Raw genomic sequence first — 27,029 nt, forward strand, 5'->3', positions numbered from 1 at the left:
CTGTGGAGTCAAGAATGATTCTTAGATTTCTTTCTTTTTTTCTTTTTTATTTTTTTTTAGTGAGGCAGTTGGGGTTAAGTAACTTGCCCAAGGTCATACAGCTAGTGAGTGTCAAGTGTTTGGTCTGAGGCCGGATTTGAACTCAGGTCCTCCTGACTTCAGGGCCGGTGCTCTATCCGCTGCACCACCTAGCTGCCCCTTAGATTTCTTAAATATAGTAAAACTTTATTATAAATTTAAAAACCATGCTTAGCTTCCAGGCAGTAAAAAAAGAGGCTGTGGGTTGGATTTGGAAGAATTGGATATTCGCATCTCATATGAAAAGAAAGCAAATACTGAACACCTCCTGTGTGCCAGGCACTGCACTCAGCACTTTATAAATATGTTCTCATTTGTTCTTTATGTGCTTTTATTATCTCCATTTTACAGTTGAGGAAACTGAAACTGATAGAGGATAAATGGCTTGCCTAGGATCTCGTGGCTAGTAAATGTCTGAGGTTGGATTTGAACTCACGTCTTCCTGATTCCAGGCCCAGCACCCGATCCACTGTGTCATCTGGCTGCCTCTATATCTTGTCCAATAACTAAGGCTTTTCTAATCTCAAGAGGAGCCAACTAAGTCATATTAATTCATCAGTTAATAGCCCTCTCCTGGTTCCCTTCCTGTCTGGGTGACTGTTGTGTCTTGGTCTCCTTCCAAGGCTCCCTTCCCTTCTGTGTGGGGTGTCCCTCAAGGCTCCATCCTCGACCTTCTTTCTCTTGCCCTTGAAAATCTCATCTGTTCCATGGGTTCAATCCCCACTTGTGTGGAGAATAGCCCATTGATCAGCAAGCTTTTATTAAGGGTCCGCCAAGTACCAGGCACCGTGCAGCCGGCTCTGTTCTAGATCCTCAGCCCCGTTGTTCCATTGAACTCTAGGCCCCCTCTACCTGAGCCCTGGACATCTCCATCTCTGGATGGTGGGCTGGCAGCTCCCAGAGTATGTGGCCAAAAATGAGCTTCCTGTGTAGTGGTGTGGCACTATGGCTAGCCCCGGCTGTAGAGTCCGAGGACCAGGATGTTGATCCTGCTGCCATCTCCGCCTATGGGACCTGGGACAAGTCATTCCACCTTCTCATTTGTAAAATAAGGTTGGAGGAGGTGGTCTGTCTGGGACTTTGGAGCTGTCCAGTTAGCTTCTCTGATAGATAATCCTGTGATGCTCACCACCTCCCCAGCTGGCCCTCCTCCATTTGCTGTTAATGGTTTGAATTGCCTCTAAAGATTAAGCAAAGAGAGAAGCTATCATAATAGTGAAAGCACGGAACATTTTAAGAATTGAGAGAGGATTGAAGTGAAGTAAGTTAGATTTTAGATTTTGCTACAACAATTGAATGTTGCGGATTCCTTTATGTGTCGACCATTTTAATTATTGCATTGTAAATTTTGCTTTTTAAGCAATTAGAAAACCTTAGGTGATACGTGCAAGCAGGCCAGTTTTGAAAGTAACAGGTCGCATGTGTTTACTTGGAGGGAGGAGAAAACCCAGCATGAAGATTTACAGTTGTCTATTTGAATTTATATGAAAATGCCCATCTTTGTTATTTGTTGTTGAGAAAAAAAATGTAAATGAAAATATCAAGGGATAAAAGAGAATGACATTCATCAATAATATTTAGTTAGATGTTTCTATAGGTATCATTACTCACTTTTATAAAGTTATATTGATTGGAGGGCTCTGACTGTTACTCATCTAAAAGTTAGGGCAATGATATATCTCAACCCAAATGTTAATAGATAATTCTCAAACAAAAGAAATGCCTTATCAAAAGTTTTTATATTTTCTTTTGAATTCTGATACCAAAAATAAAGAACTTTTCTGTGTATGTGGGGGGAAAAAAGGAAAACATAAAGAGGATTGTATATAAAAGTGAACCCTGTGTCACATACCACTTTCTTTTCCAGTATATAATTCCACATTACTTTCAAAACTACTCTGCTTATCTGTTCTTCCTTCTGTTTCTTTTTTGGGTATTTTTAAAAATGCCCTCTTTGGAGGTGGAAGGCAACATCACTGATTTTCAACCTCTTTCTCCCAACCTTCCCATCTCCCATTAAAAATGGAGAGAAAAACAAAGCAAACCCAAACACACCCACTGTGTTGTCACAGAGAAGCTTAGAAAGGCCAGACTAATTCACACAGTGGCCACGTCCAGCAGCATCTGTCCCCATCTCCTCTTGAAGTCTGTTACCTGTCTACCAGGAGGTGGGCAGCGTGCTTGATTATCTGTCCACTGAAGACGCGGTGGGCCGTTGCTTTGACCATGGCTCTGATCAAAGTTGCCAGGTCTTTCATAGTTGCTTTTATTTACAATATTGTCCTTGTGTAAATTGTTCTGCTGTTGACTTAATTCCTGTTCATACCATGGGGATCCATGTACTCAGGATTCTCTGAAATCATCTCTTTCTTTCATCATTTCTGACAGTGCAATGGTATTCTGTTACTTTTGTACGCCAGTTTGTTCAGCCCTTTGCCAGTTGATGGACACTCCCTCAGATTTTAGGTCTTTGCTTTTCTGTTTTTCCTTTTAGTCCTTCAAGATCAAGAAATTTGTTTTGCTTATAGCTGTTCCCTCGTCACTTTTATCTTCTTATCTTCCCCAATTCCCTGTCCTTGCTTGTTTTCCTGTTAGATTTAATATATACTTTTAAAATTAAATTTTATTATTTTTCAGTCAGTAACGCTCTATCTTAACCTCTTATCTCCCTCCACCAATTTAGTGGAGAAACCTAATTTAGAAAGAAAGAAAATTAAAACCCCTGTTAAAAACACATATGATCACACAAAACAAATTCTCACATTAATCTTGTCCTAGAAAAAATATGTCTCATTCTATATCTGAGTCTTATCACCTCCCTCTCAGGATGTGGGTAGCATGTTTCATCTGGAATCTGAGTTGATTATTGTGTTGATCAGTTTCCAAGCTTTTCACAATTATTTTTCTTTACAGTATTGTTGTCACTAAATAAACTCTTCTGTTCACCTCACTCAGAACTGGTTCATACAAGTCTTCTCGGATTTTTCTCAGACAATCCCCTTCATCGTTCTTACAGCACAACAGTATTCCACTACATTTATATACCATAACTTGTTCTACCATTCCCCAATTGGTGGGTACAACCTCATTTTCCAATTCTTTACAACCACAAAAGGAACTGCTGTAAATACATTTGCATGCCCTTAGAGTTTGTTTTGTTTTGGACTAATCCTTAATATACCCTCCCTTTTATTCCCTCCTCTCCCTTTTCTCATTTCCCAGTTTTCCCTTTTGAAATTAAATGTAATTCTTTAACCAGCCATGTGTGTTATTTTCCCCTCCTTTGATCAGTCCAAATGAGAGTGAAGTTCAAGTGTCACTTGCTCCCCCCTACCCCTTTTCCTTGATTTCGTAGACTTTTACTTGTGTTTCTCAATTAACGTTTTTTCCATACCCCAAAGTATTCTTCTTACCTTCCCTTTCCATTCTTTTAAGATTATTAAAACATAATAGAAAATTCCCAGGCCCTCTGTCTAATTAGATAACCTTTGTGATTCTTGATGATGATGATGATAATGATGAAGGTCCTGAGGGGACATGTACCATCTCCCCATATTAGAATGTAGACAATTTGTTTTTCGTGAGTCCTTTATGATTGTTCACCCATATTTACTTTTTAATATTCCTCTTGCCTCTTAATGTTTGCACTTCAAAGTTTTTACTCAGCTGTGGTCTTTTCATCAGGAATTCCTGGAAGTCTTCTATTTCGTTAAAGGTCCGCTTTTTTCCATTTAGGATTATACTCAGTTTTTCTGGGTAGATTGTTCTTGGTTGTAAGCTTATATCCTTTGCCTTCTGGAATGGCATCTTCCAAGCTTTCCACTCCTTTATTGTGTTTGGCTGCCAAGTCAGTTGTGATCCTGACTGTGACTCCTCGGTACTTGACTTCTTTCTGGTTGTTTGGATTTTTAGTTTAGTTTAGACATGGAAGCTTTGGATTTTGTCTATAATATTCTGAGAGTTTTTATTTTGAGGTTTCTTTCAGATGGTGAGCAGTGAATTCTTTCTACTTCTACTTTGCTATCTAGTTCTAAGCTGTTTTAGTAGTTTTCTATTGATGATTTCTTCAAATAAGTTGTCTAGGCTCTTTATTTCATCATGACTTTTATGTAATCTAATGATTCTTAAATTATCTCTACTGGCTATATTTTCCAGGGCAGTTGTTTTTGCAGTTAGATGCCTTACGTCTTCTGTTTGTTCAAACTTTTTTTTTTACTTTGTTTTAATAATTCCTGTTGTCTGATGGAGTCATTTTCTTCTATTTGGGGTATTATAATTTTCAGGGAGTTTTTTCTTGAGAAAGGTTTTTGTATTTCTTGTTCCAAGCTGTTAGTTCCCTTTCTAGCTTTTTCTTCTGTAGCTCTCATTTCTTTTCCAATTTCTTCCACTATTACTATCATTTCATTTATGGAAACATTTTTAACTAAGCAAAAAACAGACAACTCAGACGACTTTTACTTCATCTCTTCTTGGAGTTCTAGTTGAATTTGGGTTTTGAGCTCTGTGACCCTCTTTGAGGCTTTGTTTGTAGATATTTGGAGCCATTCTTTTTTGAGTTTGTCTTGAGCATTTGTGTCAGCATAGCTTTTATGGTAGAGTTCTTTTTTTGTTTTCTAGTTTGTTCATTCTTCTAGCCTACTTCAGACTTCATGTTACAGCTTGTATGCTTTTAGGGTTGGGGTAGATATCTGGGCTGGTCCTCCTGATGCTTTTTGGGGTTGTTGAGTGTTATGTTCTTCCAGGATCTCAGGGAACAAGTCAGCTGGGAACCTGCAAGCTTCCAGCATTCCTAAAGTGGTTTGATTTAGAGCAGAGTCTGATTTCTGCCCTTCGTGTTTGAGCTCTTCCAGTTCACGACCTGAGTGTTTGGGTCTAAGCCTCATGCCTGTGAGCTTGCTCCAGTCGGAGTTTCAGTAGACTCGGCAGCTGTCAAACAGGTGGAATGCTCTGCTGGTTCAGAAGGGCTGCAGGGTTCTTCTCTGTTCTGGGGTTCCTGCCAAGCTCACTAGTCTTTCTCTGGGGTTTGTTCAGAGCTTGCTCCTTTCTTGGTGCCCAGCATAGGGTCCCTGACCCTGTCTTACCTTGTAGATGCAGGCCAGCTCCAGGTCCACTCAGGTCCATTCCTCAGTCAGCCCTGTATCTGTGAGCTGTCAGTTGGTAGCTTTTCCTGTACCTGCCCTAGCTTAAGCCCCTCTCTTTTGGATTAGGGCCCTTTTCTTGACCTGGTTCCCAGCCTCTTTGTATGCTTGAATGCCCCAAGCGACCTTTTCTGGCTGTATACCTGTCTGGTTGCCTGTATCAGCCCGAGCTAGAAAAATGACTCACTGTGAGTCTTCTCTCGGATTCCCTGATCAGACTCGGTCTGGGGTGTTTTCTAGATGTTTCCAAAGGGCTTTCTAGTTAATTTGTCCTTTAAACGCATTATACAGTGTTTCAGATTGGAGCCCGTTGGAATGAAAGTAGGTTGTGTCGTTTTTATTTTATTATTCAAAATTCAAACAAACATGATTTTGGAAATTAAGGAAGAATTTATTTTTTAGTTTTTAGGAGGCCCACAGAACAGTGGAAGCACAAAAATCATTAGTTAGCTGAGATGTGGGAGGGTGATGTAGCAAAGCTGTTTATGTACCCAAGGGTTTTTTTTGTTTTCTGTTTTTTTTCCAAAGCAAAACAAGGAATATTTGTAGGGAGATGCAGTAGTGTTCCATGCCTGGAGTATAGTGGCATTTGAGAAAGCAAGGTTTTTCCTCTGTGGGGGCCTCAAAATGAAGGTAGGGTTTCCTTTGGCTGTTAAGACAGGTTGCTCTTTGTTGGTGCAGACGCTGTCAAAGTGGCATCGTGAAATCTTTCAGACTTTTAAGCTGAGTATCATCAGGGTATATTCTGATGAGGATTAATTGGGCTTTGTAGTGACCATCCGAGTCTGGTTTAAATCTTTAGATTCCTGCCCCAGTGGAATGCTCTCCCCCATCGGCCCCCAAGTGCTAAGGCATCATATTTTCACCAGGCTTGCTGTCTGCACTGGATGACTAATCGTCATGACACCTGGTGCATTCAAGCAGGCCTTGTGCACTGGAATAGTCATACCTAGTTATGTCTGCACACCTGATGTTTTATTAACCAGTATTGATTTTTGTACCCGGGGGACTTTTTTCTTCCTGAAAAAAGGCAACCTTGCAGGAGTGAAAGGCATTGCAAGGGATGAATTTCTAATGAACCCCATCTTTTCCTTTTTTTTTTTTTCTTGACTCCTCTTTAGTGGAGCTTCATATTTTAAGTGCCCAAGCTGAAATTTCATTTTAAGCAATTCCATTTTGATAAATCCTTTTAAACCTTGACTTTCTGTAAGGTTATTTTTTAAAGATTGAGCTGCTTGACTGACACGCTTAGCAGTGCCTGTAAATTTGAGCATTTCATTATAGGTTGCAATGAAGCATGCTTACATGCAGTGAAATACTAAGAATTTAGGGGCTGAGACCATTGACAGAATGCTGAGAAAAAGAAAAAGGTGTTGAGTTCTCTGGTGTATTCCAAGCAGTCCTGAAGTTTCTTCTGGTTGACTTAGGGTTAGTTCATGGAGGGCAAGTCCCTGTGGCATGCTTGCCTCTCCTTGCCTTCTGTACATGCCAAATGTATGTATTCTACTACAGTAATTTTGTGATGCACAAAGACCTTGCATTGTAAGTAGAAAGTGGAGATTTACCCAGAGCCTTCCAGACTGACTTTCTGAGTTGTACTCTAATGACAACTGACTCAAAAAATCTTATCTGTGATTCTTTTGATCTTCAATTTCCGGGGGGGGGGGGTGAGCTGTAGAAAAATGATCCAAGAAAAGCTTGGGTTTTTTTCAGCTTTCTCTTAAGTGGCTGCCCAGACCTCGAATGTATGACTCTTAAGTAAATATTTTGTAACAGTCTTGGCCATTATCCTTTTATGTGATTGTTTTTGTGTGTGTAGGGCTCCCTGCCTTCTTTCACACTGCATTTTTAATTTGCTGCCACAGACCATCAGGCATTGTGTGCCGACTACAGACATCCCATTAGGTGTCAGTAGATGAGGGTCCTCGTGACTCATCCTGACAGTCAGCTTGCACTGTCCCAATAATAGGAGCTTCTAGCTCTGTTCTGTCATTTCAGAGAAGCTAAAACCACCCTGGTCCAAATTGTGCATTTGTTTGACACATTGCTAATCATTCACCCATTAAGTAGCTTGGCTTTCAAAACTGGCTTACTTAATGTGTGTTAATCCTGTGTTGATTAATTGACCTTTCTGTTCTTCTTACAGTTTTTGGCACTGGGCACACATTATGGCAAGGTTTATTTGCTCGACGTCCAAGGAAATATCACTCAGAAGTTTGACATTGTAAGTATGCAGTATGGATAACCATTCATGTGCTAAACTTGATAGTGTAAATCAAAGGATAGTAAAGCTTTAAAATCCCAGTTTTGTACAAGTGTATTTTGAACTTCAGTCTGGATCACTTAAAGAAATGGATTTTAGCCACGATTTCTATGTACTATAAATGCATACCCACTTTTCTTATAAGGGATGCTGAAGTCTTATTTGTATGGAGTTAAGTGAAGAGGGAATTCTCTCTCTCCCAGTTATCTTAAATAACTTTTCTGTAGACATATACAAACAGGGGCTATTTACATTGAATCCCATTGAAATACCTTAATGCAAAGTCAACTCTTTGGCTTTAATTAGACTTTGCTTTCAGTTGTCTTGTGTGTGTGTGTGTGTTTGTGTGTGTGTGTGTGTGTGTGTGTGTGTGTGTGTGTGAATATACAAGCACATATTGTCTAGATAAATTATTAAAAGAAGAAACATCCTGCATTTCGGCTAGAAAATAACAGTCCTGATTTACATACTTCAAGGGATTCATAACATCCTAATTCATTAGCTCCCTATTGTCAGTGGTTAGTGCATGCCCTATCATCTTATCGAGATGCCAAATGTAATTGAAAATTGATTGATTACCTTGCTAGTTCAGTTTCTCTACTCCAAATATATAAAGCTAATATTTTATGTGTATGTTTGTAAGCTGGGACTCTTAGGGGATTGTATTGATTGAAGGAGAAGCGCCAGGCTTGTATTATACTGTGGTTCTTGGAATCATTTAGGTGAATGAAATGCTGAACTCAGAGCTGTATTCTGCTATCTTTAGATGCACCTTGACAGTATGAAAAACTTACATGTATACGTGAGTGTGTGTGGGTATTTTGAAAATACTGGCTTGTGAAATAAATACTTGTCCTTATGGGCCAGCATTCCTCTTTGGAGTGTAGCGTCAGCACTGGCCAGGGGATGTGTTGGAGACATTGGCACAGATTGTCAGTTGGGCTGCGTGTTCTAAAGCTGACATTGGGGGGAGATTCATTTCGGTTTTGAAAAACCACATTGTGGGATTGATACCAAAATGTGGGAGGGAGAGCCCAGGGAGGGAGTTTGGGTGGTGCTATATTTGTAGTGATGTTGACCCACTTAAACATGAGCCAGTTAGAAGCTGGCATTTTCCTTCCCCTCTTAATGCAGAATGGTGTATAAGTACTTTTCCCAGGTATTTTCAGTGACCTGGGCATTGTTTCCCTGACTTGTTGACCTTACTAAGCTCACAGCCCTATGACGAAAGTGCTCCTCCCTGGGGCCAGCTTCTTTGTGCTCTATCAAAGTTGACTTGACTGAGTAAGCCCTTGCTTCATTCATCCCAGTGAGCCCTCACAGCAGGGACAGTGCCGTTGATTTACTCATTCAGTGGTGGCCTTGGGCCCCTCCTCAGGGTGAGTCACTGCGTGCTTGGGGAAGAATCTGGTCCTGTCTGCTGGATGTCTACCCAAGCCTTGGTGAGGCTTATAAGTTGGCCTCTTGGGATGTTGACTGGCCCTGCTTCTCTTAAGGTCATCGGTTTTATAAGTGGCTCACTGCTGTATCAAATGCTGTTTCTTTTTTCCAACTTAGCAGAGTTCAGTGCATTTCCTGAAGCTGTGTGTCCTTAGGGAGGCCTCTGGGGACACTTGGGCCAGTGCCATGCCTTTTGAGAAGGAGCCTCAGCTTCTGTTTCTCATTCTATGGGGGTTCTTCTCATGCCTACTTTGTCTTTCTTGCTGTCCTTGAGGAGCCTTATTTCTTTCTCCCATTTTCTCTCGAAAACGGACAAACAGCCCATTTCTTTGGGAGAGGAGATCTTCAGAAGAAGATCCAGAATATTGTTATGACTCAAATTACTGAATCATTATTTAACATTCCAAGTTCTGTGGCCTTTCTTTATGAAGCCATTTCTGTTCATTGGACAGTCCAAGATTATGATGAGAGATATCTTCACAAAAGTTGCAGGAAACTCTTCTGGTGCCTAAGGCTCTCCCTGACTCTTTTCAGGTCTTACTCTGAGAAGAAGTGCATGTCAGGCTTCTTGATAGGTTGACTTTATTTCTGTCTCTGCAGCTCCAGGCCTGCCTAGGAGAGTGCTGGGTCACAAAGAGGGTGCTTTCTGAATGTTCCATGAATTTGTTGAGAAGAAATTACAAACAGAAAAGGCAGACAAAATAATCATAATGTTGCTTGATGCAGAAGATGCATTTTATACTTAGACTCACTTTCATGCCCATTGTCTCTTGGATTACTTCAGCTAATTCTTTCATTAATAGGTGTGGATTCCATAGGAGAAAGCTCTGGAGGAACCCTTAGTTGCCTTGAAGCATAGCTTCCACCACTGGTGGCTTGGGATGTACGTGATGCTTAGGCAGAAGTAATTAAAGAGGTGAAACTCTTCGTGATACTTCTTATTAACGGGGACACAGAAGACCCATAGGGTCATTGATTTAGAGTGAGGAGGGGCCATGGAGATCACTAAGTCCAACCTCCTGATTTTACAGATGAGAGAACTGAGGCCCAGAGAGGGATGTTTACCCTGCTTCAGGTCCCAGAGGGGGTAAGGTACAGAGAGTGCTTCCCCCTTCATTGTGAGGCCATCAGCAGGCATTTATTAAACACCTACATGTGCCAGGCACTGTTCTAGGCACTGGGGTTACCAAAAGGAAAGCAAAATATTTCCTGCCCCTAGGGAGCTTATTTTTAAGGTGGAGACACGGTGTTCATTGGTTATTATGGGAGGGCAGTGGAAAGAGTGGTGGATTGGGAGCCTGAGCTCCTGTTATTTTCCATAATTTTTTATTTTTTCTTCAAGATGGTGCAGAGAATGTCACATGGCACCCAGAATTGGTTACAGCTCGAGTTGGATGGGGGCGGGGTGAGATCCTGAAACATTGACTTTTCCAGGAATCGGTCTACGAAAGATGTAGGAGGACATTTTGGGAAAGGAGGAAGTGTGATGGTTTGTGGGAAGACATCTTGGGAAAGGAGCAAGTGTAATGGTTTGCCAGTTCTTGGTCATAATTGGGAGCCAGGGATTGGTCCATAAGAGTTTGGAGGAAGAGGTGAAGATATTGAGAAGTGAAAGGAGTCTTGAGCAGATTTAGTCATGTGGAGGATCAGAATACACAAGATTTTAATTATTGGGAAACAGGAGTACAAGGATCTAGTGACTCCATCTCTAAATGTTTTTGATCATGCACCCCATCAGTAAAATATTTTAGGTTTGGGAAAGAGAAGGGCAGAGGAAGCAGATTACACCAAACCTAGAGCACTGATAAAGCTCAGTCCTTCTGTCTCATCATACTTTTTTTTTTAAAAAGAGGGAAATTATAATAGCTTAGACAGGAAACACCATTAACAATTATAGCTGCAAATGGGAATGGGATGAACTTACCCATAAAATGGAAGATGGTAGCAGGCTGGAGGAGAAAGCGACATCCAACAATGTTCTTTACCAGAAATATACTTGAAACAAAAAGATGCACACAGAGTCCAAGTGGTTTGAGCAAAGTCTATCATGCTTTAGCCAAAGGAGGCTGGAGTAGCAGTTGTGATTTCAGATGAAGCAGCAGCAAAATTAAACTTCATCAAAAGATCTAAGTAAGGAAACAGGGCAGATAGGTAGTGTGGTGGATGAAATGATGGACCCGAGTCAGGAAACCTCATCTTTCTGAGCTCAGACCTGGCCTCAGACACTAGCTGCGTTTCCTGAGCAAATCATGTAACCTTGTTTGCTTCAGTTTCATCATCTGTAAAATGAACTGGAGAAGAAAATGGCAAACCACTTCATTATCTTTGCCAAGCAAACCCCAAATGGGGTCATGAAGAGTCAATAACAATGAGGAAACTACATTTTGCTGAAAGATTCTACAAATAATGAATGAATATTGATAATAAACTCTATATACAAAATGACATTGCATCTAAATACTTAAAGGAAAAATTAAATGAGTTACAGAAATAGATAGTGAAATTATAGCAATGAGAGGCCTCAATTTACCCTTCTTAGACCTAGAGAAATTTAACTAAAAAGTAAAAAAGTGAAAGACCTGAGTAGAATTTTTGAAAAATTAGATATGATAGAACTCTGGAGATTAATGAACAGAAATGAGGATACCTTTTGCTTAGCTCTTCATGATACCTTCACAAAAATAGGCCAAGTATTTTCACAAATAAATGCAGAAAAGCAGAAATGTTTATGGATTGCAGTGTAATTAAGTTATATTCAATAAAGATATGTCAAAGAAATGATGAAGAGACTAAACAACTTAATCCTCTTAAATAGGGATCCAAGAATAAATCACAGGATTATCAATAATTTTATTAAAGATAATGACAATATCATGACAATATGCCAGAAAATTTTGGATTCAGCCAAAACAGTCTTTAGGGGAAAATTTATATTGCTAGTTTTTTTTATCAATAAAAGAGAGAAAGAGCAGATTAATGAATTTGGCATGAAACTTTATATATGTGTAAATTAAAGTCCCCAATTAAATAGCAAAACAAAAATCCTGAAAATTAAAACTTAAAATCAAAAGCAAAATAAAATAAAATAAAACCTAGGAGCTTTTTTAAAAATACAATTAAAATAGATAATCTCTTAGCTAACATTTTTTAAAAAAGAAAACAAATTATCAATATCAAAAATGAAGCAAAGTGAATTCACAGTGAAGAAGAAATAAAATAATTGGAAACTATTTTGTTCAATTATATGCAAATATGAAACTGCTAACCTAAATGAAATAGATGAATATTGACAAGAATATAAAATACCCAGCTTAACAGGACCAGAAATAAAGGACTTAACCCAGTCTTAGAGAAAGAAATTGAACAAGACATAAGTGAATACCAAACGGGGAAAAAAAATCCTCAGGACCAAAGGGATTTACGAGTGATTTCTATGAAACATTTAAAGAACAACTAATTAAGACCAATATGCCTAATGAATGTTGACACAAAAAAATTTAAAATGTGAGCAAGGAGTCTATAGCAGCATATCACAGAGGCAGTTTGGTGGCACAGAAGAGAGCCTGGGCCTGGAGTCAGAAAGACCTGAGTTCAGATATGGCCTCAGACACGTGCTGACTGTATGACTCTGGGCAAGTCACTTCACCTCTTTCTGCCTCAGTTTCCTCTGTGAAATGGAGATAATAAGAGCACTCATTTCTCTGGGGGGTTGTGAAGATCAAAGGAGATAATATTTGTAAAGTGCTTAGCACAATGAGTGGCACATAGAAAGTACCATATAAATGCTAGTTGTTGTTGTTATGTTACAAAGATTGCACCCTATGACCAGGCTTGATTTATAGAAAGAATACAGAGCTGGTTCACTATTAGGAGCATTATAAATATTCTCGACCATGTTTATACCAAGAACAAGAATCATATCAATAGAGGCAGAAAATGCTTCTGGCAAGTTACAATGCCCATTCCTGTTATATACACCAATCTTAATATGATAAGTAGTATCTAAGATCAAGAGCCAGCATCATCTGTAATGGGAATTAACTGGAGGCTTTTTTTTTTTTACTAAAATCAGGGGTAGAGCACAGATGTCCATCATCACCATTATGATTTATTATGCTTCTAGAGTTTCCAGCTTTTTTAATAAGGACAACGAAATTGAGAAAATAAGCCTAGGCAGAGAGAAAATAAAATTATAACTTTTTGTAGATGACATGATGGTTAACTTAAAAAATCATACAAACCCAAAGAGTTAATTTAAAAATTAATTGAAAGAATTAACTTTAGCAAAGTTGCAGGATATAAAATAAACCTACACAAATCATCAGCATTTCTGTATAATGTTAACAATCCAACAAGAAAACACAGAAAGAGAAATTCACAGAAAATATAAAATATTTGGAATTCTGCCTGCAAAGACTTACTGGAATGATGAACACAGCTACAAAACCGTTTTTGAAATACAAAGACAGATCTGCAGAATTGGAGAGATATTAATTGCTTATGGTTAGGCCAAGTCACTGTAGAAAAAACAACAGTACTTCCTAAATAAATGTATTCAGTATCATACTAATCAGAATATCAAAAAATTGTTCTATAGAGCAAAAAGAAATAACAAAATTATCTGGAGGACCAAAAGCTCAATTATTTCGAGTGAATTAATAAGGAAAAAAATATCTCAGGGGAATTAATGGAAAAAAGTGGGGAAAAAAGGCAGCCCGATATTAATTAAAAAAAAAATCAGTTCAAAATAAAACCTAAATAACGTGTTGAAAAAGTCTGGCACAGTATGCAGTGTTCCCCATCTGGTATAAAAAGCAACAAGATGACTTTTTTTTTTTAGCATCTTTTTTTGGTCCCAGCTTGGTCGTTCTAATGGCCTAATGTTTGGTTTCAGTTGTTGTTACTGTTTTTATCCTTCCCATTTTGTCCTGTTATGGTCATTGTCAACACTATTTGCTTGGTTCTGCTTGCCTCTGTGTGCCTCAGTTCACATGAGCCTTCCCATGCTTTTCTATGCTCTTCACACTCATTGTTGCCTGTGGTGTAATAATATTTTTCCATTCGTATTTTGATTAGCTATTTCCTAATTGATGAGCATCCACTTTGTTGTCCTTTCTTGGCTGCTACAAAAACTGCTGCTATAAATATTTTGATGTGTCGAGGACCTTTCTTTTTGTCAGTGACCTCTTCCACGCCTCCTTTAAGTATGTGGCCAACAGTAGAATCTTTCTGGGTCAAAGAGTGTGGATGTTTTGAACACTTTTTAAAAACAATTCCAAATTGTTTTCCGGAGTGGTTTTACCAAGTTGTAGTCCCACCAAAAACCATGTGTTAGAAAGATGTGCCCCACTTTTCATCATTCCTCATTGTTGACTTCCCATCTTTTGCCTCAATACCTGGCTTTAATGGTTGTCATGTCTGGAAAACAAAACAAAATGAAACAAAAAACTTGTTTGTTTTTCATATTTAAATGCTTCTCTATTAGAGATTTGTAAATCTAAGTGGAAGAAATGCATCATTGGCTACACTTCAAAAGAAATTCTGATATTCATTTTCCGGTCTCATCCACCTGTTATGCACAAGTCTTTGTTGACATTGATTGGTAGATTTCCATCATCACTAATGGGAAGAGCATGGTCTGACATCCAGAGAGGTCAGATACCATGTCCAGAGAGCAGCCATTACGGGCGGGGCGGGGGAGCAGTAGGGCGGATAACAAAGATGCCTGGGCAGACCTTGGTTTCTTGGTCGATTGCTTTTTTCATTTATTTTCGGTTGGTGCTGGTACCGGAAAGAAATGGAGGCCAAAGGAAGCCCCTGATTTCACAAGGTGCATTAGTTCCTGCTATCATTTCATTGTCACTTCTGGCAGGCCTGTGTGCTGGTTGAGTGTGGGTTTCCTACTTGGCAGAATGAGGATTGGGAATCAGCCAATTTTGGCCCATCACAATGCAGAAAATACTGTAGTTGTGAAGTTTGCCTTTCTGACATAGATTAGTGTTTTTATTATTATTCTTATTATTATGCACATACCATGTGCCAAGTACTGTGCTAAGTTCTTTACAGATATCTCATTTGATCCTCATGGCAACCCTGGGAGGTAGGAGCTGTTGTCATCTCCATTTTGCTGTAAAGGAAACTGAGGCACAGAGTTTAGTGTCTTGCTCAAGGTCCCACAGGTCATAAGTGCCTGAGGCTGTATTTGAACTCCACTTTTGAGGTCTTTCTGTCTTCAGGTCCAATGCTCTATCCATTGCACTACATAGCTGCCTCATACAGTCTTGTAAATGGCAGAATAGTGTCTCTGCCTCAAGGCAGCCTACCCTTCTTTCCACATCTAAAAATGCCACTGGATTTCTTAACTAGAAACCCACTGGAGTGACAGTGGTCTTAAAGCTTATGACACCCTGCCCCTGAGATTAGATCTACTGAGGTTGCCCTTGTAAGTCTAGAGGCAGGATGGGGGGAAGGGCCAATAGAGGGATCTGGGGTTTTATATCAGGGCAGATCTCATCTGTTAACTAGATACAAATGGTTGGATTAGGTGGGATGGAGGATTTTGAACCTTAATGTCCTAATTTTGATAGAATTAAGAGAATAAGCAGTATATATACAAGTTAATTTAGATACTCTAACCACATATGTTTGGATATTCCCAGTTGCAGATACTTTTATATCATAACTTTAAGTTAATTTAGACTTAATTTAGAAAGCTTTTATGAAATTAGTTACTACTTGACCCAAACTCAACCAATGAAAAAGTTAAAACAGGCTCAAGTTTCAATTATGAAACTATCCAGGTTGCTGAACAGAGATCCATTTACATTGCCTTAATAACCAATGTTTTTTTCTAAATAGGTAATTATAAACTTTCAGATGGTCTCACATTCCTGGAAAAAAACAACATGGCTTTTAAATTGAGAGGATAGTGTCCTCAGTAAGTTGTTTCTTTGTCTCTGAACTTATGAACTGAAATCATTTCATTCGAAAGCCCACTTTGACCAGTTTTCAAATTAAGTTTGGGAGAGTTGGTTGAAGTGGCCTTGAGGTTGGTCTCCCTCAAGGGCCTGAGGGAGGACAGAAGAAGCCTGTTGGGTTGGAATAGTCATTGCCCACTGCTCTTCAGGGTGGTGCTGGTAGGTACCATGCATGGCAGAACAGAGCCTGATAGAGAAATGTGGAAGGAATAGGAAACAGCAAAAGAAAAGGAATTACAAAAAACCCCAAACCAAAACCCAAGGGTATTTGGGGAGTTTATTAAAATCAATACACAGCTATTGAAATGAATATCTCAAGAGGGCAAAGTAGGCCAGGATTGGTCCTCACATTCCCTCTCTGTTCCAGACATGAGATTTCAGAGGAGTGCCTGCTTTTATATTTGATAATGCGTTTTAGGAGATGACATTGATAGACTCCGTAATGATGCTTATGTTTTCATAGAAAATTAAGATTTTTGTCAAAGTTTGTATCTAATTCATGCCTGGATTATTACAGTAGTGAGTGTCCCAGCATGGTCTCCCTGCTCTGTGCTTTTCCCAACACCTCCCCCTCCCTTTCTCCTTCATCTATCCAACACAATGTCACTAGATCATTTTTCCTAAAACAACCCTTTCCTCTGTTAAATTACTTCCTGTTGCTTGAAGGCTAAAATATGAAATCCTTAGCACTGGTTTAAGGGTCCACCCAATTGAACACCTCTGCACTCCTCTTCAAGTCTTACTTCTCATTCCTTTCCTACAAGAGCTCTCCTGTGTTTCAGGGGACCTAGACCTGCCCTGTTCCTCATACTTCCTTACTTTTTCCCCCTTAGAATGCCTCTCTACTCCTCACTGCCTTTCAGGTCCACGTGGACCACATCCCATCTCTTCGGAAGCCTTCCCAGGCTGCACTGATGCTGATTGATCACTTCTCAGCACTCCAGTCATGGTGCTCACCACCTTCAACATTCGTTTGCTTCTTGTCACTTTCTAGCTTGTCTGGTTAGCCCATTTGTAATATTCCCACATTTCACTTACCCCCCTTTACTGTAAAATCGTTGAGAGTGGGGGTCATGGGTCCTTCCCTTCCACAGACATTGTGGGTGCTCAGTAAACATTCACTTAATTTTTATCCAGATATTTCACTTATACTTTAAAAGACCTATGAATTCACCATTGTATATGTTCCTCTCATGCATGCATGTTGGACATACTAGACTATTTCATAAATTGCCTATGGCCAAATTTAAAAGAAAACAAAACCCCAATTCCCTTGTACCTCACCCTCTGGGGAGGAGCTCCTAATTGAGGCTGGTTGTTGAGGGGCAGGCAGTCCGTAAGGCCCTTCCTTGAAGCCTTCTTTCCATCTTGGCCTACAGCCTGCTAGAACCCAGAACTTGCTTTGGTGCTGGCCTAGCCTTTGGGCCCAAGGTTCGCTTTCAGGACAGGATGAGGCTTCCATGCCAGGAGAACATTATACAAGCCTGCTTTTCACTCACTACGGTGGTGGGGAATCATAAATTGCTCCGTCTTTTGCTCCCCCCCCCAGCTGTGTCTGTACACCAGACGAGCCTTACCACTGTTTCCAGGACAAGCCTTGGGGAGTGATCCCCTTTGTCACCAGTGCTGACCACTGGATTCAGGCAACATGTATTATGCACCTACTGTATAGGAGACATCAAAATGTAGCTGTGATTTAAGAGAGAGTGAGCTCATTATGGACAGATACAGACCAAGAGTTGGGAGAAATCTGGGGCAGAGGAGATCCCTTTGATCTCTGGGAGCTTCCTTTCTCCTTCTTTGCTTCCCTTCTTGAGTCTGTCTGTTAACTCTCTCCTGGCCTCACTCGCCAGGCCCTCGTGGAGTGAAGACTGCAGACGTGTGAAGCCAGCCCTTTCCCAGTACAGCACAGTAGACAAAAACATTTTTTTGGTAGAAATAATTTTAAAATATATGAAGCAGTTTCCCACTTTTAGAAACAACATACTGAACATAATTCAGTGTTTTTGTGTGACAACTCAAATATCACTGTCCTCAATGCCACATAACAACAGCCTCGAGAGTTTTTGAGTCAGACGGAGTTGTTCATCCTTCCTAGGGGAGCACCGGGCGTGGATGCGTGTCAAACTCTGTTCTCTGTCCTCTGGATGTTTGTGTGAGACTGTCCATTTCAAGGTCTTGTGCTTTTATCCTGTGCCTTCGTCCCCTTCTATTTTAGTCTCCTCAGCGCCAGGAAATGAGGAAATTAGGCTTGTGAAGATGGTGTTTGAGTCTAAGCCAGTAGGCTGGGAGGGAATGCTTTTGGGGGTTTTGGGGAAGACGTGAGCTCAAGTGCATGGCTTTTAGGAGGGGGTGTCAGGGAGAAGGAGATGGCTTAGATTGGTAAGGATTGAGATAAATGATCCTGCAAAGAAGTGAGGCACTACTGTGCCCTTTGTGTTTTTAGGATTTTGTCCTTTTTTGTTTTTCAAGTTTCTAATACTTTCTGGTTTGGGGTTTGCTTTCTCTAGTTGTCTAGGTGTAAACACACACACACACACACACACACACACACACACACACACACACACACACACCCTCTCTTGTGGGGTTCTTTCATTTTTTTCTCATAGTGTCCTGGTCTGAATCATTTAAAATGCTGTATTATTTGCTTTTTTTTTCCCCTTTCTGATGTTTAGTCCAGTTCTGTCATGGTCTTTCCAGAGTTCATTATTTACATTTGTTGTGTGGGACTATTCAGAAAAGGGACAAAGATTTTAAAAAAATTTTTTTCCCCAATTACATGTAAAAACAATTTTTAACATTCATTTTGTAAAAATTTTGAGTCCCAGATTCTCTCCTTTCCTCCCTCTCTCTTCCCTGAGTTAGTGAGCAATTTGCTATAGGTTTAAAGCACAATTCCTTTTAAGAAACAAATATTTTGATATTTTTGACCTTCATTCATAAATAATCAGAAATTTTGTTGATTTATTGGGGATAGAGTAAGAGAGGCAAAGGAGGACAACCATGAAGGTAGAGATTCCACGGGAGGCATTGGGATCATGAGAAGAAAGTTTTCAGGCCTTGTTTTTGACACAAAGAAGCTGAGCCCCTTCAGGGTTAAGTGGCTAACCCATGTAGGGAGTAATTAGCACAGGCAGGATTTGAACCCAGGTTCCCCGTTGCGCGCCTCGTCCACTGTAGTTCCCAGTGTCCATCATTGTCTTTGTCCCCACTTCCTTCCAGGGCAGCAAAAAGCATTGCCAATGTTTGTGTGTTCCTGGTTTGCGTTGGAAGCCGGTGCCCAAGTGTATTCTGAGTGGACGTATAGTCACAGGGCTGTGCTCAGGATCCTCGGTGCCAGCCTGTGGCTCCTCTGCTTCCCAAGCTCTCCTTCTCGGTGATTTCCTGCAGCAGCATTTTGATTTAACAACACGAAGGTGGCTGTCTTGGCGTAGCCTGCTGTCCTTAACTGCTCACGCCCTCCCTCCCTCCCCAAACGACCTGGTATTCATTTGTATATGGGGTGGGGGGAGGGGGGAGGCATCTGTTAAGCACCTACTATGTGCCAGGCAGTATGCTAACCGTTTACAGCTTTCTCATGTGATCCCCACAGCCACTGTGAGGTAGGTTCTGTTATTAGACCCATTTTACAGTTGATAAAACTGAGGCAGAGGTGAAGTGGCCCATTCTGCTTCCCGCCCTAGGAGATATCTATATTCTGTGTTTACTCGTAAGTATGCATTGTCTCCCTATAGAATGGAAGTAGAATGGAAGGTCCCCAAGGGTAGGTTTGCCTTTGCCTGATCAGTGCTCGGGTTATCTTTAGCTTAGCACAGAGTAAGTGCATAGTACCTAGTACTGACGGGCTGACGCCTCAAGTGTCTGGCTTGGGGACCAGTGGAAACAGTGTGACTGTGGGGCACAGAGCAGCATTGTGGTTGGGCACCCCTGCGTTCCTGAAGTCGGCCCTTTGGCAGCAGAGTCGGCCTGATTGAGGGAGTTGTGCTGTGTTTGGGGATGGGGGGAGGGAAACACAACCTCGAAGGATGGCTCTGTCTTATGGGGAAGGGGCTGACTGGGCCTTCCTTTACAGTGATGGTGGTTTTCTTTTCCTGAGCTAATATTGTGCAAGAGGGAGACGGTAGAGTATGCCTGTTATTCTCTCAATTAAAATTGTCTTCTAAGACGTGTTTCCACCCATCTAAAAAGTCCAGTCTGTTTATAACGAGGATCCCAACCTTGAAGTACTTTCTAAGTCTTCCAGGCTTAGATCCAGTTTTTTCTTATTCGCTGCAATTTACAGAGTTTACAGAAGACCTCCTCTTGGCTTAACCCCATTCATTTCCCAGAGGACCCAGAGACTCTGTCAGTGCCATGGCCTTTCTGGCCCTAGGCTTCTTCCTCTCTTGTTGCTGAGCTCTGCCATCCTCCGTGTGTCAAGAACGTGTCACAGCTGTGATAGAAGAGGCCGTGGACCGTGCCTCAAGGGGGCTGCAGAGCAGCTCGCAGCCAGGAAGCAGCCTCAGTGTGTGCCAGCTGCGGATGACAGAGAGAGGTGAATGGCTGGGTCAGTTCATATTTATAAGGTCTGCTCTAGGCCATCGTCTTTGCATTTCTGTCATTGCAAATGTTATAATAATGAATACAGTCCTAGAGAGCATCTTCCCTATATGTGTGATCTTCATAGAAGAGAAACATGCTAATGTAACCTTTGCATTTTCATACCTTTAAAAAGCATCTCAGTCCCCTTATGTTCCATCCATCTGGCCCAAACCTGTACTTCTTTACATATGGAACCATGTTAGAGCTTTGGGTGAATCAGGCTGCTGTTTCCATTAACACTCTTCAACATCTGAACATTTTGAACTGTGAAATTCATTACATCCCCCTTGAGAAGATAATGGAAAGGTGCAGATGCAATCATTTTGAAATGGATGCTGGATTTGGGCATGAGGAAGAACTTTTGGAAATCAGAGTTGTGCGACTGACTTCTCCAGAGGCTTTAAAAAATAATAAGGTATCATCTCCCCAAACAAAAGTGTCATTTTAGGACAGTTAGAGGTCTTTGTGCCTAGAGGAGTGAACGGGTTGATTCTTGGGGTCCCTTCCTTTCCAGTGATTCTCTCACTCCTATAGGAAGGCTATCTATGTATAAGGACTTCTCTGTCTCTTTGGATCAGCCCAGGTATCCCATGATCCCTGTCCCCATGGGGAGCAGCTCAGCAGTTGGGGCCCCCGTTCACAGTAGGAGCAGGATAACGTTCATGTGGTAGGGAGGACTCACGAAAGAGCCTTTGAGCAGAATCGGAGCAATCTGTCTCCTAGCAGAGATGTCTTGCTCCGTCATGATGCTCGACTGTGGCTTTCTTATCAGCATGGAGCAAATATGGCTCTAAGTGCACCATTCTAGCCTCGGCATCATCGTCAGGCGGGAAGCATGACATGTACCTTTTGACATTGTCAGGGTGGCATACCGTTTCCTCAGTTCTGTGTGTGAGGGCCTGTGATACCTGCCTGAGATTGATTGGCATGTCTGAGGATCTCATGCACTGCCAGAATCAGTTTTCCACATTAGGGCTCAATGCTTTTGAGTGACAAGAGATGTATCAAATGAGCTGAAAATACATAAAGGGGGAAATCATCCCTGCTAACTCTCCTGATAAAGGTGATGCTGAGGTGAGTCCTAGGAGCTGAGAGGACATTTAGTCACCCCCCTGCCTTATTCATGGATCCTCTATTCTGTATATCTGACTGAGCACTCTCAGAGAGGGAACGCACCACCTCGTAGCCATCTCGGTCCATTTTTGGACAGCCCCAGTGGTTGGAAGGTGTTTAGGGCTAGAAGAGACCGGAGGGGTTTTCTAATCCAAGCCCTTCATTTTACTACTGCTGGGGCCATGCAGGGGGATCCCGTGGTGTGCTCAAGATCTCACCACAAGTAAATGGCAGAGCTGGGGTCCAAGACCAAATTTCTCATTGCCTCTGGCTTTTTCCCCTTTAGTCTGTATATTGTTTTGTTTACAGTTGAGAGACCTATAGAAGCATTCATGCCAAATGCAACAACAGGTCAGGTAAGGAAAAGTCCGGGCCTGGAAGCATGCCTTCCCTCACTTCAGGGGTTACACAGCATACCATCAGGGTAGAAAGCTTTGTTAATACGTGGTGACTTGGCGCAGCGGTGCTTGTAACTGTGGGTTGTAGCTGAACATCCGCTGCTTTCGTGAACGTGTGCATTTGTAGAAGAGCTCCTGTTTGCCAACACTTATGTACTAATTGTAGTAATGCTGCACCGTTGACAGAGGTCAGCCTTCCAAAAGTGGGTAGAATTCCTCTGCAAGGAATATTGGGCCTCTGTAGAAATGGGCTTTGGGCTTAGCTCTGCGAGTCAATAGGTGCTGCTTCTCTTGTAAAACCACAGCCTCTTCTGGTAAGAATTCTTTTTAAAATTTCTCTCTTGAATGATGGAATAAACATCTTGGTACTCATAGAAAACTGACTTCTTGAGGTAAACAGGAAAGAGAAATCATAAGAGACTTATTAAGGCTGAACTGTTTACATTCCTGCATGGAAAGATGGTATTTGTAACTCATGAGACCTTTGTCAGTATTAGGATAGTGGGAGGGGAAAAATTATATGTATAGACAGACAGATAGATAGATAGATAGATAGATAGATAGATAGATAGATAGATAGATAGATAGATAGATAGATAGAGGGCACAGGGTGAGTTGAAGATGAAGGGGTGATATCTGGAGAATAAAATTAAGGGGTGAGAGAGGATTATACTAGGAGAAGGAGAAAGGGAGAGGTAGAATGGGGTGCATTATCTTGCACAAAACAGACAAGAAAAGGCTCTTACGGTGGAGGGGAAACAGAGGAAGGTGAGAGGAAATGAGGGAATCTTATTCTCATAGGATTTGGCTTAAGGAGGGAATAACATACACACTCAATTGGGTATGGAAATCTGTCTTACCCTACAGGAAAATAGGGGAGGAAGGGAACAAGAGAGCAGGGGGATGGTAGAGAGAAGGGCAGATTGGGAAAGGGGTAATCAGAAGGAAGTACTTCTGAGGAGGGACAGGGTCAAAAGAAATAGAATAAATGGGGGGGGCAGGATAGGATTAAGGGACATAGAGTTAGTTTTTCACAACATGTCTACTATGGAAGTGTTTTGCATAACTGCACATGTATGGCCTGCATTGACTTGCTTGCCTTTTCAATGAGGGTGGGTGGGATGGGAGGAAGGGAGACAATTTGGAACCCAAAATTTTAAAAACTCATGTTTAAAAAAAAATGTTTCCATATGCAACTGGGAAATAAGAAATGCAGGAAGTGAGGTACAGAAATCTATCCTGCCCTACAAGAAAATAGAAGGGGAAAGGGATAAGAGAAGGGGGCGGGGGAGATAGAAGGAAGGGCAGACTAGGGGAAGGGGTATTCAGAATGCATGCCATCTTGGGGTGGGGGAGGGTCAAGATGGAGTGAAAATATGGAATTCAAAATCTTGTGGAAGTAAATGTTGAAAACTAAAAATAAATTTATATATATTAAAAAAAGTAAAAAAAGAAAACAGACTTCTTGAAAATTAGTGTAGTTGTACTTGGAGACAGGGCAGCCAGATGGCTCAGTGGATAGAGTGTTGGGTGCTCAGGAAGACAGTAAGACCTGAGTTCAAATTTGGCCTCAGACACTTACTAGCTGTATGATATTGGGCAAGTCATTTAACCTCTGTTTGCCTTAATCTACTGGAGAAGGAAATAGCAAACCAGTCCAGTGTCTTTGCCAAGAAAGCCACATGGATGGTAAGATCCACAGGGTCCCAAAGAGTCAGACACAACTAAATAACTGAACGAAAGAGGAACATGGAGACAGAGGGTCTACTGTCAGATAGCGTGGTGTGATGGAGGAGCCTCGGATTGGGAACCAGAGGACTTGGATCTGAAACCTGGCTCTATGACTACCCATGTGACCTTTGGGAAGTTATTTAATCCTTTTGGTACTCAGTTTCCTCATCTGTAAAATGAATGGATTGAAAATGAGACTTCTGTCCCTACATCCAGGACTGGTTAGTTGCCATCAAGTTGTAAAGCTTCAGACTCTGACCCATGCAATGACTGTCCACCATTCCCAAGGATTACTGATGAAACCCACTCCCTACCTTCTGGCAGAGGGGAAGGGTAGTCTGTATCAGGGCTTCTTAAAAGTTTTCCACTCCTGGGGGCGGAGCCAAGATGGCAGAGTGAAAGCAGTGATTTGCTTGAGCTCTCCCCCAAACCCCTCCAAATACTCATAAAAAATGGCTCTAAACAAATTCTGAAGCAGCAGAACCCACAAAAAGACAGAGTGAAACAAATTTCCAGCCCAAGAGAACCTGGATGATTGATCAGAAAGGTGTATCGCACCGGGCTGGGAGCGCGGCGCAGCGTGGCGTGGGCGCGCAGGCCTCAGAGAACCTGGAGCAGTCCTCAGAGGACTGAATCGCTGGCAGCTGTGGAGGTTTCCAGACTCCTCAATCCACAAATGCCAAAGACAACTTAGAAGGTCAGTGGGAAAAGTCTGTTTCTGTCAGTGCTGAGACAGGAAGGTGGGGTTTCAGCTCCATATCCCAAGAGCGCGGCCCTGGGGTGGCAGCTGCTTCCCAAGCTTCCGGCCCACAGACTGAGGGGAAATGCAGTGGCTGATCAGAGAGGGACTCCAGGAATCTCTTTGCCAGTGCTGAGGCAGGAATCTCTTGCTTTGCCTGTGTTTGGATCTGGGTCACAGTTCTAGGCGGCAGTGCTGGGGTGAGGAGGAGCGCTGGCATGGTGGAGCTTGTAGTGGCTGTGGAGAGGAACCCCTCCTCACAGTTACAGGACAGAAAGGAATACTTGTGGTCACAGGCCAGGAAAGGAGTAAACACCTCTCCCCTTATCATACCACCTTGGAAGAACTGAAAATTTACAGATCCCTACAAGTATCTGTGAAAACAGCTGTACAAACCACCTAAGCTTGGAACAGTACATTCTCCACATTTAACAAAGAGTTTAAAACTCAAGTAATTGGCTGGGATCATGAGCCAGCAGTGCAAAAAAAGTCAGACCATAGAATCTTACTTTGGTGAAAAAGAAGATCAAAATATACAACCAGAAGAAGACAACAAAATCAAAGCTCCTACATCTAAAACCTCCAAGAAAAATATGAATCAGTCCCAGGCCTTGGAAGAGCTCAAAAGGGATCTTGAGAAGCAAGTAAGGGAAGCAGAGGAAAAACTGGGAAGAGGAATGAGAGTGATGCAAGAAAATCATGAAAAACAAGTCAACAGCTTGCTAAAGGAGACCCCAAAAAATACTGAAGAAAATAACACCTTAAAAAATAGGCTAACCCAAATGGCAAAAGAGGTCCAAAAAGCCAATGAATAGAATGCCCTAAAAAGCAAAATTGGCCAAATGGAAAAGGAAGTCCAAAAGATTACTGAAGAAAATACTTCCTTAAAAATTAGAATAGAGCAATTGGAAGATAGTGACTTTATGAGAAATCAAGACACAGTAAAAAACCAAAAGAATGAAAAAAGAAAAATGTGAAATATCTCATTGGAAAAACAACTGACCTGGAAAATAGATCCAGGAGAGAGAATTTAAAAATTATTGAACTATCTGAAAGCCATGATCAAAAAAAGAGCCTAGACATCATCTTTCAAGAAATTATCAAGGAAAACTGCCCTGATATAGAACCAGAGGGCAAAATAGAAATTGAAAGAATCCACAGATCTCCTCCTGAAAGAGATCCCAAAGGAAAACTCCTAGGAATATTATAGCCAAATTCCAGAGTTCCAGGTCAAGGAGAAAATATTACAAGCTGCCAGAAGGAAACAATTCAAGTACTGTGGAAACACAATCAGGATAACACAAGATTTAGCAGCTTCTATATTAAAGGACCGCAGGGCATGGAATATAATATTCCGGAGGGCAAAGGAGATAGGATTACAACCAAGAATCACCTACCCAGCAAAACTGAGTATAATCCTTCAGGGGAAAAAATGGTCATTCAGTGAAATAGAGGACTTTCAAGCATTCTGATGAAAAGACCAGAGCTGAATAGAAAATTTGACTTTCAAATACAGGACTCAAGTGGAACATGAAGAGGTAAACAGGAAAGAGAAATCATAAGAGACTTATTAAGGTTGAACTGTTTACATTCCTGCATGGAAAGATGATATTTATAACTCATGAGACCTTTGTCAGTATTAGGGTAGTTGAAGAAAAAAAAATATGTATGTATATGTAGATAGATATAGAGGGCACAGGGTGAGTTGAAGATTAAGGGGTCATATCTGGAGAATAAAATTAAGGGATGAGAGAGGATTAACTCGGAGAAGAAAGGGAGAGGTAGAATGGGGTAAATTATCTCACAAAAAAAAAAAAGAAGAAAAGTCTCTCAGTGGAGGGGAAATGGGGAAGGTGAGAGGGAATGAGTGAATCTTATTCTCATAGGATTTGGCTTAAGGAGGGAATAACATACACATTCAATTGGGTATGGAAATCTGTCTTACCCTACAGGAAAATAGGGGGAGAAGGGACAAGAGAGCAGGGGGATGATAGAGAGGAGGGCAGATTGGGAAAGAGGGTAATCAGAAGTAAATACTTCTGAGGAGGGACAGGGTCAAAAGAAAGAATAGAATAAATGGGAGGGCAGGATAGGATTAAGGGAAATAGAGTTAGTTTTTCACAACATGTCTACTGTGGTGTGTTTTGCATAACTGCACATGTACAACCTATATTGAGTTGCTTGCCTTTTCAATGAGGGTGGTGGGGAGGAGGAAGGAGAAAATTTGAAACCTAAAGTTTTAAAAACATATGTTTAAAAAAAATGCTTTCACATGCTACTGGGAAATAAGAAATACAGGAAATGGGGTACAGAAGTCTATCCTGCCCTGCAGGAAAATAGAAGGGGAAGGGGAAAAGAGAAGGGGAGAGAGATAGAAGCGAGGACAGATTAGGGGAAGGGATATTCAGAATGCATGCCATGTTGGGGTGGGGGAAGGGGGGAGATGGGGTGAAAATTTGGAACTCAATGTTGAATGTTGAAAACTAAAAATAAATTTATATCAAATGGTAAAAAAAAAAGAAAAATGTATTCATGACACTTTATCTGCATCTCCATTATTTTCTTAAG

The 27,029-nt window shown here is 41.2% G+C and overlaps 1 protein-coding gene across 2 annotated transcripts in view; it reads left to right on the forward strand.

Moving 5' to 3' along the window:
• The window catches only part of VPS41 (VPS41 subunit of HOPS complex), a 183,511-nt gene that overhangs the window by 41,293 nt on the left and 115,189 nt on the right, over positions 1–27,029 (forward strand). For both annotated transcript variants that reach the window (XM_020964498.2, XM_078152047.1), the window contains exon 4: positions 7,363–7,440. In XM_020964498.2, coding sequence (XP_020820157.1) covers positions 7,363–7,440 — 78 coding nt within the window. The remainder of the gene's footprint in view (positions 1–7,362; positions 7,441–27,029) is intronic.

The sequence above is a fragment of the Phascolarctos cinereus genome, unplaced genomic scaffold, assembly GCF_003287225.1.
Source record: "Phascolarctos cinereus isolate Bilbo 61053 unplaced genomic scaffold, phaCin_HiC Scaffold_4;HRSCAF=312, whole genome shotgun sequence".
NCBI lineage: Eukaryota > Metazoa > Chordata > Mammalia > Diprotodontia > Phascolarctidae > Phascolarctos > Phascolarctos cinereus.